The sequence below is a fragment of the Pristiophorus japonicus genome, chromosome 9, assembly GCF_044704955.1.
Source record: "Pristiophorus japonicus isolate sPriJap1 chromosome 9, sPriJap1.hap1, whole genome shotgun sequence".
Classification (NCBI taxonomy): Eukaryota; Metazoa; Chordata; class Chondrichthyes; family Pristiophoridae; genus Pristiophorus; species Pristiophorus japonicus.
The window spans coordinates 109,700,428-109,719,925 of NC_091985.1; the positions used below are offsets into that span (position 1 = coordinate 109,700,428).

Sequence of the window (19,498 nt, forward strand, 5' to 3'; positions counted from 1 at the left end):
ACTGTCACAGGACGGGAGAGTGGAGAGCACCAGTTCCAACTGTCAAAGGACGGGAGAGTGGAGAGCACCAGTTCAAACTGTCACAGGACGGGAGAGTGGAGAGCACCAGTTCAAACTGTCACAGGGCGGGAGAGTGGAGAGCACCAGTTCCAACTGTCACAGGATGGGAGAGTGGAGAGCACCAGTTCAAACTGTCACAGGAGAGAGAGTGGAGAGCACCAGTTCCAACTGTCACAGGATGGGAGAGTGGAGAGCACCAGTTCAAACTGTCACAGGAGCATCCAGTCGTGCCCCAGTAACTGCCCCCAAAGGAAGTGGAGTGTGGGAAATTGCACTCCGCTTCCTTTGAGGGGTGGTAAGGCCAATTCTGCGGCGGGAGCAGGACTTCCATGCTGGGAGATAAAATTCCCTGCCCCAGAAGGTTACCGCCCCCAAGATGGGAGCCTGTGCGGGGAGGCAGAGAGAAGTTGAGGGGAGACGGGGGCGGGGGATGGAGGGGAGAGTGGTGGAGATGGGGGGGCGGAGAAACGCAGGGCGGGGGACAGGAGGGGCCAAATTGCAGCGGAGGTCTGGGGGGGCGAAGTGTGTTGGAGGGATGGGCCTGGGGGCTCTGTGCCTCGGTGCGGGGAGTGTTCAGAGTGGGGTGGACGGGTTGACTGTGCAGATGGCAGTTGGTGGATGTGGTGTGGTTGGTGTCGCGGGGGCGTGGCTCTGGGGTGGCCAGGGCTGGCAGCTCGACATCCGGGGGTGTTCGGCATTTGGGAAGGATTCTGATGGGACGGGGCAGGTTGATGCGGGGGGAGTGTTCCCGGTGTTGGGTGGGTCCGGAGCCGGGGGGGGGGAGGAGGGGGGCACGGTCTTGGGATGAGGGGTGGGCTGTTTGGGGCTGGGATTGGGAGAGACTTCTTCACTCGGGGAGTTGTTGGCCTATGGGGTTCGCTGCTGCGGAGAGTTGATGCCAGTTTATTGGATGTGATCGGGAGGGAGTTGGATGTGATCCTTGCGGCTGGGGGCATCAGGTGGGTGTGGAGGGGAGGTGCTGGAGTGGGTGATCAGCCATGATCTTGTTGAATGGCACTGCAGGCTCAAAGGGCCGAATGGCCTACTCCTGCACCTATTTTCTATGTTTCTATGCAACCTGTCCTCGTAATTTAATCATACTGGTGAATCTGCATCTGACACAGAAGATCAACTTGTAAAAAGAAAAAAATCTGGTAACCTCTATATGGGGTTCCATAGCAAAAGATTAATGGATGCGTCTATTTGTACTGCCAAAATGGCCGCCTTGTCTCTGATTGGCTCTCCAATATAACTTGACCTATTGCTGATTGGTCCCCTTGGAGGATAAGCCACACCGTAAAGTTCCTCTGGAGTGTGTAATTGGAACAGCCCAACCCAAGTTCTGACTGACTTTCCAATTTGTAATTCGATCCATTTTTACTTCAGAAGCCACAGAGAATAGATCTCCCCAAAAGCCACCAAGTTCCGGCCGAAATCCCTTACCCCAGTGCAAGTGCTGCCTCCGCCAACTGAAGTCCCTTACCCCAGCAAATGTGTTACCGCCCCCAGCCGCCAAAGTCCATTACCCCAGCGTAAGTGCATCCCTCCCCCAGCCGAAGTCCCTTGCACCAGCGCAAGTACATGTCCTTACCTCCCCCAGCCGAAGTCCCTTACACCAGCGCAAGTACATGACCTTACACCCCCCCCTGCCGCCATAGATGGGACATTATGTGTGGATTGTTAAGAGGTTTATTGGGTATGAAGTGAATAATGACAGTGTCATGACTTCTCAATTTCATCCACTCCAATGATGTCCCTTGTAACACACGCACCGAGCTTTCTGAGAAATCGGGTGTGGGTGTAAAGGAAGTTAGAAAAACCTCTCTCCCTTTCAATCCGCTCCCCCCCCCCCCCCCCCCCCCAATCTCTCTCTCTCTCTCTCTCTCTCTCTCTCTCTCTCTCTCTCTCTCTCTCTCTCTCTCTCTCTCTCTCCTCCCTCCCTCCCTCCCTCCCTCCCTCCCTCCCTCCCTCTCTCTCTCTTTCCCCCCCCCCCCCCCCGTTATATCTTCAGATGCTCTAAAAATGACTCCACGAGACAGTGTGTTGTGCTTGAACTGCAGTGACCTTAGTCCATTTAATGTAACTCCAGAGTGAGGATCACACATGGTGGCCTGCCTTTTATACTAGGCCAGGCATACCTGTACAGGTAACTTACAAGTCTCCCACTGCGGTGCCCTCTGGTGGCACACCTTGTAATAGTACAAGCAGTAACCTGTAGGATACATGACATCACTCTCCCCCAAGTCTTTAGTGCAAATCGCCTTTGCATGAATGTGCTCTGGGCTTAGCTCTATCTGGTTGACCCTTGGAGGGTCGTTTCCATCTTGGTTGAGTAGGTGGTGTTTTGTTGGCGATAGAGGTGCTGGTGGTTTCTGTTTGTGTCCATGACCACTCCATTCTCTTTTCCCCCCCGCCCCCCCCCCCTTCCCCCACACATACAGATTGTGCCGTTGGCTCATTACATTCATATACATTCAAGTCCCCTAAAAAATTAGCATTTTTCAGTATTGCATTCATGGTACCGTGGTGAAGTAAGTACATTTGAATGGTGAGGTACATGCTTGGAATATACTTGGAGTCAGTGCTGGGTGCGTGAGGCCAAACTAGTGCCAGAACTGTTGAAAGGTGTCCAGGTAGTCTGGTATTGGCGTGGTGCCCACTGCTGGCAGAGGGAACCCGGTTGGCTCAAGTTGCCTGCTCTTGGGGCTTTTGCCGTCGCTTCTAGCATTGGGCAGGTACACCTCCCTGTCTTGCGCCTCGGGTTGCTGCTGCTCCCTGAGGGGCAGTCGTCTAGCAGTGCACAGGGAACTGCTGACTCGTTTGCCTGGGCATTATTTGGTTTGGGATCCTGGCTGGTCCCAATCGCATTTGGGAGACCCGTTGCAGGTGACCCTTCATTCCGGGTGTAGCCTTGGTGGCGATAGGATCTGGGGGCTGTGCTTTAGCGCAGTTTGCTCTTTCAGGCTTGTGGCGATTGGTGCCATCGTGTGCCTGAGAGGTGGAGCCAATCGGGGACAGGGTATCGATACCGTTGCCGTTGCCCTCCTGAGATTGCTTGCTCTATTAGCTGCTTGTGGCCACACTCCGTGGTGCATCACTCTGGTCCCAGGGAAGCAGGCTGCAGCATTGGATAGTTCACTGGACCTGTGTGCTCCCGATGGGTGTTTGCCCGCTGCATTGACTGTATACAGTTGAAATTCTACATCGCACAACATTTCATTACTTATTGTATATAACCTCCGATCGCAATCGTGCGATTTCTCCTTGCTTATTGTATGTACGCAACTCTGATCATCAATTACACATTTTACATCTAACTCACAGTTGCTGTTACATTGAGAGGGTGGAACTGTCCCTTTAAGTGTGGTGGGTTGCAGGCCTCCTTTAAGAGAGCCTTGCTATCTTTACCCCATCCTCTTCTTCGCATGGTGCCACGTGTTGCTCCATCAGCGCTGCACCTCGAGGTCCGGCCGCCGCCATCTTTTTCTTTAGCATCTCACCTTGTGGTTTGGGCGGCATCTTTTTTTTTTATCCACCATGTCGACTGCTGTGATCCTCTGCTCCCCGGGTTCCTCCACCGAAGCTGTGAAGTTGCCTCTGGGTCCGATTCACTTCCTCCGGAGTCCTGCCACTGGAGCCTGGAAGGTGTGTTTGGGTCGTCTCAGCTGGATCATCTCCACACAGTCGTGCTGAGTGGTCTGTGCCTCGGGTGCTGTGCTGGTCTGCTCTCTGGTGCCGGATCCAACCTCAGGTGAGGGTTTGCTTTGCCTCTGAGCGCGGGGGACGTCGATCGCTGAAGGGATGAAATCTTCCCAGCTCCAATCGATCTTCTCCATCCACCTTCTTCCGAGAAGCGTTGGTCCATAACTTGCAACAATCCACAGAGGTAACTTGTGCACCGTGCTATCATGGAGTACCTTAACATCCGCACTACCAACAACTGGGATAAGGTCATTGGTGTAGATGCGCAGCTTTGCCTGAACCGGGACCAACTTGGGTCATTCAGCTTGATTGTCCCATAGCCTCTCAAAGGCTTCTTGATTCATTACTGACTGGCTCTCCCCCATGTCCACTTCCATGAAGAGTAGAACACCATTTATCTCGACTTCCATCCTCAATGGGGAACACTCGGTGGTGCAGGTGAACATGCTATACACCTCATCATGGGGCTGAGCTGCCTCCCTGACTATCGCTTCATAATCCGCGCTGGATTCATGGCCGTCTGCAGGCTCTTCATCAACACAGTCATATTTCTTTTACACATTCACTGGAGGTGGCCCTTGGTGTTGCAGCCTTTACATACATAGTCTTTAAAGCGGCACTGGTGAGCCCTGTGAGTCCCTCCGCAATGCCAGCATGGAACTACTCGATTAGCCCCCCCTCAGCGGATTCTCGGGGGCCTGTTCTCTCTCCCCTGAGAAGATTCATGTTCTACAGTCCAGCCTCTAAAAGACGCCTCTCTGTGCACAATACTTGCCGGGTTTGAGCTGAGAATGAGTCATCCGCCTGGAGCCGCAGGTCGAGGTCATGAATGCCTGGCTCATGGAGATGGCCTTCTGCAGTGTGACTGTGGTATGAAGGCCCTCATGGCCGATTCCGATGACACAGATATCCCGCAGCGCTTCGGTGAGGTGGTCGCCGAAATCACCCGGTGAGGTGATCGCCGAAATCACCCGGTGAGGTGGTCGCCGAAATCACCCGGTGCTGCCAGCCTCCTGAGGTCTGCAGCATATTTCGCGATCTCCTAGCCTTCGGGCCGTCGGTGTGTATAAAACCGGTGTCTGGCTGTGAGGATGCTCTCTTTGGGCTTGAGTTGTTCTTGGATCCGCGTTACAAGCTCCTCGTAAGTCTTGGTCGTTGTCTTCGCTGGTGCCAGCAAGTCCCTGATGAGGCCTTAGATGGTTATCAGCCAGTGTGGCCGGATTGTCGCCTGCCAGGTCGTTTGCTGTGAAGAAATGGTCGAGCCTCTCCACAAAGGCTTTCCAGTCATCACCATCAGCGAACTGCTGCAACGTATCAAGGTAAGCCATTTTCGCGTGAAGGTCCATAATCTCATCACCAGTTGTTATATCTTCAGATGCTCTCATAATGACTCCACCAGACAGTATGTTGTGCTTGAACTGTAGTGACCTTAGTCCAATTAATGAAACTCCAGAGTGAGGATCACACTTGGTGGCCTGCCTTTTATACTAGGCCTGGCACACTTGTTCAGGTAACCTACAAGTCTTCCACTGCAGTGCCCTCTGGTGGCACACCTGTAATAGTACAAGCAGTAACCATGTAGGATACATGACACTCCCCCCCCCGCCCCTTCCCAAGCTCACTCGCTCGCTTCCACCGCCCCGCCCCCCTCGGCTGCCTGCCACCGCTGCCACTCAGCAGGAGACTTGGGGCCCACTGGGAGGCTCATGGGCTTTCGGCTCACAGGAGGCTCGGGGCAAGGTCGGAGGCTCGAGGCTCAGCGGCAGGGCGGTCGGAGGAGCAGCAGCTTGGTCGAACAATCCATGGAGCAACAACGTGGTCAAACTGATTGCAGGATCCCATTTCCAGTTTGGGGCCCCACTTCCGGTTCTGGTTTCGGATGGGAGGCATCAGGGGCGGTGTCTCGAGAGGAAGCAGGTGCAGAAGGACAGAAATAGTGCAGTACAAATAGTCAGTCCCAAGATTAATGCAGTGCTTGAAAAGCATGGACTGTTCTTCCAAGAGCTGCGTGTGCACTAAGGAACTTGCTTATTGGCCTAAAAAACTTCCTGTGCACTGTGTTTTCTTAAAACCACCTCCAACATCTCACTGTATTCACTGTAATAGAGATGATCAAGATGGCATAAACATTAGTACTCGAAGCCTAAAGGGGAGGGTTAGCAGGATTTTTTAGAACAGTTACAAAGGTATTGAATGCTTTTCCTCAAGTGATTGTTGAAGTCCAGAGCAGAGGAAATTGGATAAATGCTTGAAAAAAAGTAATAAAGGATCTAAGGAAAGAGCAAGGAGATGGCATGAGAATTGATAATTCAATAAAAATAACTTGTATTTATATAGCGCCTTTAACATAGTAAAGCTTCGCAAGGCGCTTCACAAGAATGTTCTAAAACAAAATTTGACACTGATCCATGTAAGAAAACATTAGGGCAGGTGACCAAGGTAGGTTTCCTCCTCTTAAAGGAGGAAAGAGAGGTAGAGAGGCGGAAGAGGTTTAGGGAGGGAGTTCCAGAGCTGAAGGCACGGCCTTCAATGGTGGGGCGATTTAAAATCGGGGATGCTCAAGAGGCCAGAATTAGAGGAGCGCAGATATCTCAGAGGGGGAGCTTGTAACTGCACAGGAATTATGATGATGGCAGGGAGGGGAAAAGTCTTGATGCTATAAACATGTGTGTATGAAGTACAATATTTGCATTTTTAATTATTTTACGTCAGTGTACCAGTGAGCTGCCTTAGCTGTATGCTCTTATCCTGTGGTTCTGAATGCATTGGAATTGTTCACTATAGTGCTGTCAGATTTTTGTACGGTCCAGGAGCACTCCAGTATTGGTGCTGGTTAGTTTCCTCGATGGCTGAGCTGTGCAATACAATGATACTGAACCCATACAGACGAGTAAAATCTTGGGCAGAGAGAAAATCAGAAAAGTGAATTTAGGCGAATAAAAAGCACAATGCCAATTTCCCTACATTAGTGACTATACTTGAAAAGCACTTGATTGTATGTGAAGCACTTTGGGACAACCTGAGATCGTGGAAGGTGCTATATAAATGCAAGTTTGTTTTTTTCATTACTATTCATATCCCCACCCCACCTATTCTAATTTATAGTAGTTTGCATGAGAACATTCCACAAACAACGTAACACATTTGCTTATGACTCCTTCATTTGGGAAAGCCCTTTTTCCAACTCTGCTGGGCTTGGAGCTTAATATATAGTAATCCTCGAGTGCCTCAGTCCCACGCTACTGTTGAGACTTTCGAATAGCTGTATATTTGCCAAAACCGTGATAGATTAAGCTTTGAAGTTGCTTTGTCTACAGGAACATACTGTAATATTGTATGGATTGGAAACACTTTTTAAAATAACCTTGAGGACTGGAATGGTTGTGAGCAAGACATTCCTTCACTAAAAAAAGAAAGTGCTTTTTAATGTTGACTATCCACCCATTTCCTAAAATAACATGCAGGTTCTGTATTTTTATCTTTCTGCTTTCCTCAAGAAACTTCAGGACATAAGAAGGTTGTTATTAGTCATCTAGGTTGTCAACTGTTACTTTTTCAGATACTAGTAATTAATTCTTTTTGTGCCATTTTTGCAGATTATCCCCTTATTAGAGATTGAATCTATGCTAGACCATATAGTTTAATACTGTAGGTATTTTCCATAATTCATGCATATCTTTCCCCACTAGAGTACAGGCCAGTGCGACTGTAGTTAACGTTTTAGAATTTGAGTCACGAACACAGCACACAAGTAATGATGTGGTTCCTTAGCAACCTGCAATGTAAACAATCAGATTTTTGGCAGTTTCTGTGGAGGGACTGCTCCATTGCTTGCTTATGTATAGATAAGATTAAACTGGGAGTTACTTGCCACAAACAGCTGGAGATGTGATATTTTGGGGCTTTCAAACTGGATGATCAACACAAGAAATCTGCTCATGGTCCACCTTTCCAAATGAACACAGCAGTGGCCTAGTTTGAGAAGCCTCATAAAGGCTGAGAATAAATTGCCAAATCTGCTAGAGACTGTTAACATGGAGCCTTTTATCTCATTTTGTATGTTACTTGATAACTGTGGTGTTTCTGTGTGAAGTGATAACTTGGAGTTGGGGTTTGAATGGATGAGTTGCTTGTTCTCGCTCAGAACGTTAACAGCTGGATAGAGGGTGATTCATGTACAATGTAGCAAACCTCAGGCTGCCAAAAGCAAATGAATTGAAATACAAGATGGGCAGCCGCATGGTAATGTCATGTTACCCTTTCACGTTGCATTTATCCTGAAGGCGAGTGGCACAGATCAAAGGCAGACTCCACTTCTGTCTTTGCCTGTGTTAATTCTAATAGGCCAGTCTGAAATGCCCAGCTGCAGAGGCAAGCTGTTGTAACTTTACACCATATACTAAACTGTACACAAAATATAGATGAAGCAAAGTTGGGTATACTTAAGTGAGTAAGCCTATGTAACTACTTGTTTTCACGTCATAAGGCAATTAATTCTTCAGCAGCTTTTTGAGGGTTGTATAGTTTTTATTAGTTTTCGAAGCTATGTATGTAAGCACCATGTGCACAACCTCTGGCTCAACTCCTTGATTAAATCAGCATTTTGAACATGTTGTTAGATTCTATTCATATGGGTGCAGTGATCATATGGACACAATGCAGATCACTAAAGAAAAGATGTGGGTGCAGGGTAGGAGACAATTTAAATTCTCTGCCCCAGAGGGCTGTGGATGCTCAGTCGTTGAGTATATTCAAGACAGAGATTGATAGTGTCATGTATCCTACATGGTTACTGCTTGTACTATTACAACGTGTGCCACCAGGGAGCACCTCAGTGGGAGACTTGTAGGTTACCTGTACAGGTATGCCAGGCCTAGTGTAAAAGGCAGGCCACCAGGTGTGATCCTCACTCTGGAGTTATCAATAAAGGACTACGGTCACGACAGTTCAAGTACAACACATTGTTTCATGGAGTCATTATCAGAGCATCTAAAGACATAACATAGATTTTTGGATATTACGGAAATCAAGGGATATGGGGATAGGACAGGAAAGGGGAGTTGAGGTCAAAGATCAGCCATTATCTTATTAAATGGCGGCACTGGCTCGAAGAGCCAAATGGCCTATTCCTGCTCTTAATTCTTATGTTCTTAAGTTCTTTATTTTAGAAAAAGGAATGAGACCCTTGAAGGCAAACTTGTACAAAGTGAGGTTAGAAAGTACCTTTTCAGGCAGAGAGTGATCAATACTTGGAATATTCACACTCTTGCATTTTAATTCCCTACCACCCTAGGTCACAAAGGCACTCCGGCCTATCTGGAACCATTTCAAAGAGACACTGTACCCGTCTAACTCTCCACCCTTTCACCAAGAGACTTTCTTCTCCTCTAAAATGCCCCCTCTTGCTCTGTTCACACGGATATTCTTCTCCGGCTCCTTCATTCGTTCAAGCTGACTCTCTTCTGCTCCAACCCAGTAATGCTGGTACCCTTGTTCCACTACTTGAGTTAAAGCTAGCACTCACTGTCACACTCTTCCCATTTCCAATTGGTGCTGGTACTCCTTCCTCCCCCACCCCACTCCCAGCTTCTCTCCTTTTCTCTCACTGAAACACCCTGCTTGCTTCCGTCTCCTCTTCAGTACCACATTGCCTTTTTCCTCTATTCCCTCTTCCCCGCTAGTAAGTTCACCAGATTAATGCACCCAAGCAGGTCCCTGGTTCCTCTTCGTGCCAGTACTAAATGCTGGAATTGTTGCTTGTATGTACTGTAAGCAGGAACTCACCTTCTCATGAATTCCCACTCACAATATACAGAGACTGAAACCCCAGCCATTCGTGCTGGAACTGGCACGGAGAGGAGGCAGGGACCTCTTCATGTGTATTAGCTACTGGAGGAGGCAGACTGGAGAAAATAGATGGCAAATGCAGGCTCACTGTCTTGGCCCCCATAATTCTAATGATTGACATGGTATGATTGATCTCATGCATTTTTAAAAATTAATTCATGGGATGTGAGCATGGCTGCGAAGGCCAGCGTTTATTGTCTATCCCTAAATTCCCTTGAGAAGGTGGTGGTGATCCACCGCCTTGAACTGCTGCAGTCCATGAGGTGAAGGTACTCCCACATTACCTGTTCCAGGATTTTCACCCAGCGACGATGAAGGAATGGTGATATATTTCCAAGTCTGCATGGTTTGTGACTCGGAGGGGAACTTGGATGTGGTGCTGCCTTTGTCCTGCTATGTGGTAGGTGTTGCGGGTTTGGGAGGTGCTGCTGAAGAAGCCTCGGCGAGTTGCTGCAGTGCATCTTGTAGATGGTACACACTGCAGCCACGATGCATCGGTGGTGGAGGGAGTGGTGGATAGGATGCCAAACAAGCGGGCTGCTTTGTCCTGGATGATATCAAGCTTCTGGAGTGTTGTTGGAGCTGCACTCATCCAGGCAAGTGGAGAGTGTTCCATCACACCCCTTGACTTGTAAATGGTGCGAGTCAGAAGGTGAGTCACTCGCTGTAGAATGCTCAGCCTCTGATCTCTTGTAACCAGAGTATTTATGTGGCTTATCCATGGACGTTGATGGCGGGGAATTTGGCGATGGTAATCCCATTGAATGTCGAGGAGAAGAGGCTGGAATCTCTCCTTTTGGAGATAGTTATTGCCTGGCACTGCTGTGGTGCGGATGTTACTTGCCACTTATCAGCCCAAGCCTGAATATTGCCTCGGGTGCTTCATTATCTGAGGAGTTGTGAATGGAACTGAACACTGCAATCATCAGCAAACATCCCCAATTCTGACCTTATGATGGGGGGAAGGTCATTGGTGAAGCAGCTGAAGATGGTTGAGCCGAGGATACTGCCCTGAAGAACTACTGCAGCAATGTCCTGGGACTGAGATGATTGGCCTCCACCAATCTCAACCATCCTCCTTTGAGGTAGGTATGACTCCAGCCAGTGGTGAGTTTTCCCCCTGCTTCCATTGACTTCAATTTTACTAGGGCTCCGTGATGCCACACTTGGTCAAATGCTTGATGTCAAGGGCAGTCACTCTCACCTCACCTCCGGAATTCAGCTCTTTTGTCCATATTTGGACCAAGGCTGCAATGAGGTCTGGAACCGAGTGGTTCTGGCGGAACACGAACCGAACATTATTGGTGAGTAAGTGCCGTTTAATAGAACTATCGACCCGCCATCACTTTGCTGATGATCGAGAGTTGACTGATGGGGCGGTAATTGTTCAGATTGAATTTGTCCTGCTTTTTGTGGACAGGATATACATGGACAATTTTCCACTTTGTCGTGTAGATCCTAGTGTTGTAGCTGTACTGGAACAGCTTGGCTAAAGGCATGTTTATGGGATCTTGCTTTGTGCAAAATGTAAATTTCAAACTAATTAATTTGGTGAAACATCTTGAGATGTGATGAGGTGCTAGATTTAAAAAAAATTTCACGCCAAGGAAATGGCAATGAAAAAAGACTGAGAGAAAAAGGGCAAGAAAAGAGTGAATTAATTAACCAGTTTATCTGATATTTGAAACAATTATTTTGGTTTATCCCAGCTTCAGATATATCAGGTGGTTATTCAGAAAATATTTCATTAGAGTTTGCCACTCCCTGATAATTGCTTTTTATTATTACAAAGACTCTGATTTCCCTGCTGTCATTCCCTCTGTGTGACCCTGTAACCCCAGAAAGTTCTTTCCTGTTTGGGCTTGTCTTTTTCTTGTTATCTCTACTGATCCAGGCAAAATGAGTCAACCGTTTCAGAAATGCTCACTTGGGACACACTGCAGAGTCCAGGGACCAGCAGTGCATTTGTGGAGCCCAGATACGAGCAGCACTCGGCACCAGTTTTTTTACTTGCTCAGTGTTACCAACCAAACTCACACAGGAAAAGCATCTTGGTTATCAAGATAGGCTAAAAAAAAGTTGACTTCGAGGTGATCTGATTGAGGTTTATAAGATAATGAAGGGCATATATTGTGTTTCCGTTGACCGTTGGTTTCACTTAAATAGATTTAAGTTTTATAAGACTAGATCTAGATTAGATGTCAGGAGGTGGTTCTTTTCCCAAAGACTAGTGGACCTCTGGAACAGGCTGCCATCTTGTGCAGTGGATGCTGATTCGCTGAGTTCTTTCAGGTGAGAGCTGGATATGTTTCTGGCTGTGGCGGAGATCACCTCTTACAGAAGGTAGGTACTGCAGGCTATTCAGGGCCAGTATGATCTCTTGGACTAGTTTCAATTGCCTAGATGGGTGGGAGAGGAATTTGCCAGATTTTCTTCCCCAAATTGGCCTCGGTTTTTTAATCTTTTTTTACCTCTCCCAGGAGATCACGTGGTTTCGGTTGGGTGGAGAGTATATGTTGAGATACACAAGGTATCACAATTGTGTGGGACGGGCTTGATGTACCAGAGGTTTTTACCTGTCTGTCATTGTTCATATGTTCATATGAAACATGTTGTGCAAGCACCTAGTTCATGGGGAGACCCGGGAGGACCGTGGAAAATTTGATTTCTTTCGATTTCAAGCCACAAGCATGGATATTGGCAGGAGCAGGGTCTAAATGCTGACAGTCATTTGTGGTTATGATAGCTGCCTGGTCAAAATCAAAATAAAAGCCACTTTGTTCCCCTTTCTGATTTTGAGAGCACGATGGAGTAAGCAATTGTTTGGAGGCTGCAAGAAGAAAAGATAAGGATATGGACCATATTTTCTCCTTCCTTTCTTGATGTAGGTTGGGAATGCTCAAACAGTGTAAAATGGAAAAAATACATATACACTATTGAAATCAAAATTTTACAGACTAGAGGACCATTTGAAGTTTTATTAGTCAAGTATTTTATTTTAATAAAACTACTTTAGCTAAACCAAGCAAAATTGTACAATAAATGTGTAGTTATTTTATTCCTTTAGCATTTGGCAGAAGTGTTTATTATCGGGTAGTCTTATGGAAGAATATTAGAAAATTATAATAAAAACCATAGAGAACAGCAGCAATAAAGTGAAAGACTTGAATAGCAACAGGAGTAGACCAATCAGCTCCTTGAGCATGCTCCGTCATTCACTTAGATTATTGCTGATCTGTATTTTAACTCCATTTACCCACCTTGGTTCTGTAACCCTTAATATCCTTGACTAACAAAAATCTATCAATCTCGGGTTTGAAATTTTCAATTGACCTGGCCTCAACAGCTTTTTGGACATATTTTAAGGTTCTGCCTTCTTTGGTTCTGAACTTTCCCATGAGGGAAAATAGCTTCTCTCTACTTCCCCTCGAGGGGCCGTATGGTGGTCTACTCCTAATTCTTATGTTCTTGCGCCTGGTTTGCTTAATTTCGTGTTAGAGTCACTTAAATAGCAAAAGTGAATCAATAGTTGAATGAAACCTTCAGCATTTAAATTTACAATTGACAAAATAAATAATCTAACATTGTCTGTTACTTCAAAGTATAGTAACTGTATTACGAAGGAATTAATTAGGTTTCATAAAAGGAAGAAGTGGAATATTGTAAAATCTGATATGTCCTCAACTGTCATACTTATTCAGCAGTAGCTAAGTGCCACACCAGGTTGGAAAGAAAGCAAGATCTTACATTTATATAGTGCCTTACCAGGTTATTAGACTGTCCCAAAATCACTTCACATCCTGTGGTGCACAGTATGTGGCAGCACTAAGGAGTGCACACCGGATCTTGGGATGTATAGCCAGAGGGACAAAGCACTAATCCTAGGAGCTGATGAGACTGTGTCGACCCACACCTGGAGAATTGTTCAATTCTTGTTGGGAAAGGTACCTGGCTTAAGGCATCTGAGTTATGAGAAGTTGAAGAACCTGGGATTGTTTACTCTGGACAAGAGAAAGCCGAGGGGAGATAATTTGTTTACGAATATCACAAACACTAAACCAGGAGACATGATTTCAAGCTTAGAAAGAGGGAAGCTGCACAGACAGTTTAGATTTAACTATTTTACACATAGGATAGTGCACTTGTGGAAACATTTAAGAAAGAATGGATAAAGGTTTGAATGAGCGATTGAGGAGTATTAGTTTTGGACCTGCATAGTCTTTTCAGTTCTAGTACTTTTCTAAGTTCATAATTACTTTTAAAGTGTAATCACTGTTATGCAGGCAAACACAGTGGACAATTTGCACACCAAGATCCCGACAACAATGGATGAGATGAATGATCAGTTGATTTTTTTTTGGTGTTAGTTGAAGGAGTAATGTTGGCTGAGACACCATGAATGCTCCCGACTGTTTTTTGAATAACACCATGGGATCTTTTACATTCACCTGATTGTTCTTACTGCTGGAAAAGAAAATCTGATATGGTGACAGATAATGGTAAAAATGTGTTGCCTATAAATACCCTTAAATTTAAGTTCCAGTGCATGTTTTATGCAGAGTTGGGATATTGTAATACTCATGGAGTTTCCCAGGATCTGATTGTAATGGTAGCCTCTGGCCACGAATGCGAATTGCATGCAGCTTTGAGAGTGAATTGCTTCATCTGTAAAATGTGCTTCCTTAAACTGAAACTGAGGAGGTATTAATATGTTAAACCTCAGAATGTTAGTTTACAGGATATACACGGCCAGTCGGAAAATTCTTAACATTTCTGTTTTATAGTGGTAAATTTGAGTAGTATATGGGGAAAGCAAGTGTGAAATAAACTGGACCACTCCCCGACTGCCTATTTTCCCTGTTAATCCTATTCTGTGGAGTAGAACTAAACTCAATGACATTCCTCCCATTCCCTTATACTCCTGAATTTTATGTCATGAACTAGTGACACTCCTGTTGCACTCCTCATATTGAGTTGCAGGATACATGTAAATTTAATATATATAATAACAGGAAAAGCAGGATTCATAAACAGACATGGAATTTGGAAAAGAGTGTTGGATGAAGGTAGAAATGCACTCAGTTCCAATTAAGTGTTTGTTGATTTGTTCAAATGGAGTTAGTTGGAAAAACGCAACATTATTTGCGCTGCAGACCCATTTAAAGTGTGGTGCACATGCAATTTTTTTTATATATATATGAATTTATGGATGATATTTACTTTACAGGCACAAAAGGAAGAACTTGCTTTTATACATCAGTCATAGGCAGTCCCTCGAAATCGAGGAAGATTGCTTCCACTCCAAAAGTGAGTTTTCAGGTGACTGAACAGTCCAATTCGGGAATTACAGTCTCTGTCACAGGTGGGACAGACAGTGGTTAGAGGAAAGGGTGGGTGGGGAGTCTGGTTTGCCGCATGCTCCTTCCGCTGCCTGCGCTTCTTTTCTGCATGCTCTCGGCGATGAGACTCGAGGAGCTCAGCGCCCTCCCGGATGCTCTTCCTCCACTTATGGCGGTCTTTGGCCAGGGACTCCCAGGTATCGGTGGGGATGTTGCACTTTATGAAGGATACTTTGAGGGTGTCCTTGAAACGTTTCCTCTGCCCACCTGGAGCTCACTTGTCGTGTAGGAGTTCCGAGTAGAGCGCTTGCTTTGGGAGTCTTGTGTCCGGCATGCACTGTTGGCCCGCCCAACAGTGCTTTAATGTCCTAAGTATGTGCCAAAGTGCTTTATAACCAATGAATTACTTTTGAAGTGCAGTCACTGTTATGTAGGAAAACTTAGCAGCCTATTTGTACTCCACAAGCAAATGAATGATCAGCAAATCTGTTTTTGGAGTGTTGGTTGAAGGCAAACAAAGAAAAAAATATCTTGACGATCTTCAAATTGTACCAAGTGATCTTTTATATCTACTTGAATGATTCAATGTCTCATCTAAAAGGTAGCACCTCTAACAATGTAGCATCATCTCAGTACAACACTGAAGTGTTAGCCCAGTTTATATGATTAGGTCCTTGAGTGGGGCTTGAACACATAATCCTGTGGGTCAGGGGTAGGGTGTTAGCAACTGAGCCAAAGTGACACTTAATGACTAATATATCCTCTTCTGGATACTAGGTATGTACAGGAGCAGCTTTTGTAAGCCTAGGTTCCTTGTATGATAATTATTTGGTCCTGAAAAGTTTGGATTTCCTCTGCATGTTTCCATATTTTACTACTGCTAATTCCTGATAGCAATTCAATAGGTTTGCCATCAATTACACAGCTCATGTTATCTTTGGCCCAGAATTTGCAGTGGGTAATAACAACGAACGGACAGTGTTCAATGTTATTATCCCTTTGAAAAGGACCACAACTTCAGGATGTAGCGCATGAGCATCCTAACATGGAAATCCTGAAGTTGTGGTCAGTCATTCACAGCTCCGACACTGGCTTTGCGCTGTGTCCCCCTCACCCCCTCCCCAAGCCGGTAATCTGTGAAATTGGGGAAACTGACTAAAACTTCAGCACTTATATGGTAAGATTGCTGTTAAATGCTCCATTAAAAGTTAGACCCTTTTGGATTAGGAGTAACTGGGTTTTAATAGTGTATTGACTGCTAAACAAACATTATGGCCCTTAAAAACTAATGCTAATTTTGTGGAGTATCAAATTTAGCCATTTTAATAAAAATTAACATTCTGAAGAAACTTTAAAATATATATATCTTTTTTTAAAATGCTTGTTCATCTTTATTTCAAGTTTACCTTATCCCCGTGTGAGAGCCCCAATCTGTGTTTTGCTCTCTAACATTTTTTTAAAGTTAGAATCAAAGGAACTTACTCATTTCCTGGTTATCAGTCTGTGAGAATTCTGCCTTGTGATTGGCTGTTTAGACAGCTTGTTGACGTCACAGCAGCTCGCATTAAGGATTCCCATTAGCTTATGCTGATTTCAACTGAACGTCAGAAAAGCCGAACTTCTCTCTACAGAGATTGCGAGATCTTTGTGGGGATCATACTTTGGGGCCAGCGGCAAACGCCTTTGCTTCACCGCTGACTGCAGATTATGGGCCATTGATTCAATAATCAATCAAAACAAATGCAACTGAAAACCCTTCTAAAAACTTGGCTTCACAAAAAATAGGTTTGACTTGCAAAAGGTCTGTAGCCTTTAGGTGAAACTGGCAATAGATTGACTTGGTTCAGTATGCAGTTTGGTAATTAAAACAGTGTTTTATTGCTAATGTTTACTGCTATATTGGGGATTTTACAAAATGTGAGTGGGGAGGTGGTTTGGTAAGCTGAAACTCTAAGCTTGGGGTGAAATACTGCTTAAGTGTGTTATGTTTGTTTGCAGTTAGTAGCATTTTGGAAAGTAACATTTCACTCCACAATTTTTTTTTTGCCTTGATACCACAAGTGGCCTATAAATTTCTTTGGCAGGAATCCAACCAGACCCATAAATATGAAGGAAATTCCAGGAAGATGGAAAACAAACCCATGGAGGTGGGCAGTACTAATAACACAGATCCTTGGTTACTAACAGTGTAAATTTTAGAGCCATGTACATCATGCAAATCATCTTTATAAAAAAGTGCCGAAGGTCACTGGTGGCAGAGAACAAGTTAAAGCTTTCAGCAGTTGTTGAAGCTGTCTGTGCTGATTTAGTTTGATGTAGTACAGTACATGGGAGGAGGAAGGGGAAGGAAGAGGTCATGTGAGAAACTTGTCTGTGAATGAGTTGCGTCAGGTTTGTGAGGGATATTCCTGAAAGGCATGCACTTGAGGAAATGCCTGTGACCTGTCATTCATTCCTCCCTGCAGGGATTAGTAAAATGATAGCTGCTAACCTGACTTGATCGGAAATGACTTGAAACCAAATAGAACGGTCTGATTTATGGATATTCCACAAGCTACGCAAGTGGTAGTAACACTCCCTGTGCTACTAAATAGATCCCGTTCCATCTCCAGAAGTAAAGAACTATTATGATACTGTTTACAACATATAATAGTTATAATACCATACCAAGTACGTAGGGCAAAGATCTTGGAAGTACAGAGATTAGTCTGTACTGAGCAGTAAGATATTTAGCACTTACATCACTTGACCAGTGTAATGAAGACACGAGGAATGAACATGAAAGTTGCCAGTGAATATTTCTAGTTCAAATGAATTATCCAGCATATCTGATATAACAACTTATGTCCCATACATTGATCTTCTCACAACCCCTGTTTTTAAAAAAAAAATGTTGAAACTTAACATATGGCGATTAGTAAATAAAAATGAGAACTGTGACTTGAATTGTGTTTGTTCTGGGGATGTGGCCTTTTGCGAATCATAACTGACTCTCCTATGTGTAATTGGATTTTTCATTTGCGCTAACGTCTAACAATTGCATCCCAGTACAGATTGTAGTGTTCTTTCTCATTGTATTTGATATGAACTTTAATATTCTCTATAGGTCAAGTGTCAGTCAAGCCTCAGACTATGGATTTAAATGGTGATGCTGTTCTTTCTGAATAATTTCATCAAGTTTGAGAATTAGATGAATGAAATGGCTATGGAATGAAATGTGGTTCCACAATTAGTTTAATATTCATGTACTTCACAGGATGGTCCATGTGCGATGTATGGGTTATGGTTAGGTCTAAGCCTAAATAAAGGTTTGAATCGGTCAAGCAGTTAGAAAAACTAACAATAGTGACGGTTTCACTATGTCTTGGACTTGCCATCATTGTGTTGGAGCTCTAAAGTCAGGAGTATCACAGCCAGCAGCAAAATGTTTTGATCATTGTTGTTACTGAGAAACAGTAAATACGCTTCTCAATAATTTAATGGAAATAAATTCAAAAGATCCATTTTTATGTAGAACCTAGTACTTTACTGTGGTCATGTAAAAAGTCCCAAGTTTGGTAAAATCTTCTATTATTGGGTAATTGAAGTACTTGGTATCGTATTATGATAAAAAAAGCACCTAATTGTTACTTCTTTTTTTTTGCTAGGATTTGTCTGGATCCATTGACGATTTGCCGACGGGGACAGAAGGAACATTAAGTTCTGGAGTTAGTGCTTCAGGATCCTCAAGCGGCCAAGGAGAACCGAGTAACCCAGCACAATCTCCCTTCTCCCCTCATGCTTCCCCTCACCTCTCTGGCATCCGGGGTCCCTCCCCCTCCCCTGTTGGTTCTCCTGTCGGAAGCAACCAGTCCCGGTCTGGACCCCTGTCTCCAGCAGGGGTACCAGGTAATTTTATATTTTTCCTTTTTGGTAAATGTTCTAGAATCATAGACTGTTACTGCACAGAAAAAGGCCATGTGGCCCATGAAGTTCATGCCATTGTTTTTCTCCACATGAACCACCTAGGCTTTTGCACTCTCCTGCTTGCTTTTGATATTTGTCTTTTTCACGCAACTGCCTCATTTATTTTAAAAGGAATGTTTGGACTCTGCTTCAATACCAGTTTCTTTCAAAACATTCCAACCACTTCAATGTAAATATATATTTTTAAACTTCTCAAATTCTTTTTGTGAATACCTTAAATTTGTGCCATCATGTTACCATTTTACCAACCAGGGGAAATGATCTGTCACTGTTACCTTATAATAATCCTTCACACTCTTGAAGTCAGGTCACTCCTTAACCTTTTCAGCTGTAGCAAAAAAAAAAGTCTCAGCTTCTCAATCTCTCTTGACTCTTAAGTCATCATCCCAGGTAACATTCTAGTTAAGCTACACTGTACTGTTTCCATTGCTTTTACATGCTTCCTATAATGGGATGCCCCAAACTAACGAGAGACATAAAAACAGACTGCAATATCTTCTATAGGTATGTAAAAAAGAAAAGATTAGCAAAAGTAAATGTGGGTCCCCTACAGGCTGGGACAGGAGAAATTATAATGGGGAATA

The 19,498-nt window shown here is 44.7% G+C and overlaps 1 protein-coding gene across 7 annotated transcripts in view; it reads left to right on the plus strand.

The window, feature by feature from the left end:
- arid1b (AT-rich interactive domain 1B) overlaps positions 1-19,498 on the plus strand; it is a 646,010-nt gene that overhangs the window by 420,763 nt on the left and 205,749 nt on the right. For all 7 annotated transcript variants that reach the window (XM_070889678.1, XM_070889679.1, XM_070889680.1 and 4 more), the window contains exon 5: positions 18,596-18,836. In XM_070889678.1, coding sequence (XP_070745779.1) covers positions 18,596-18,836 — 241 coding nt within the window. The remainder of the gene's footprint in view (positions 1-18,595; positions 18,837-19,498) is intronic.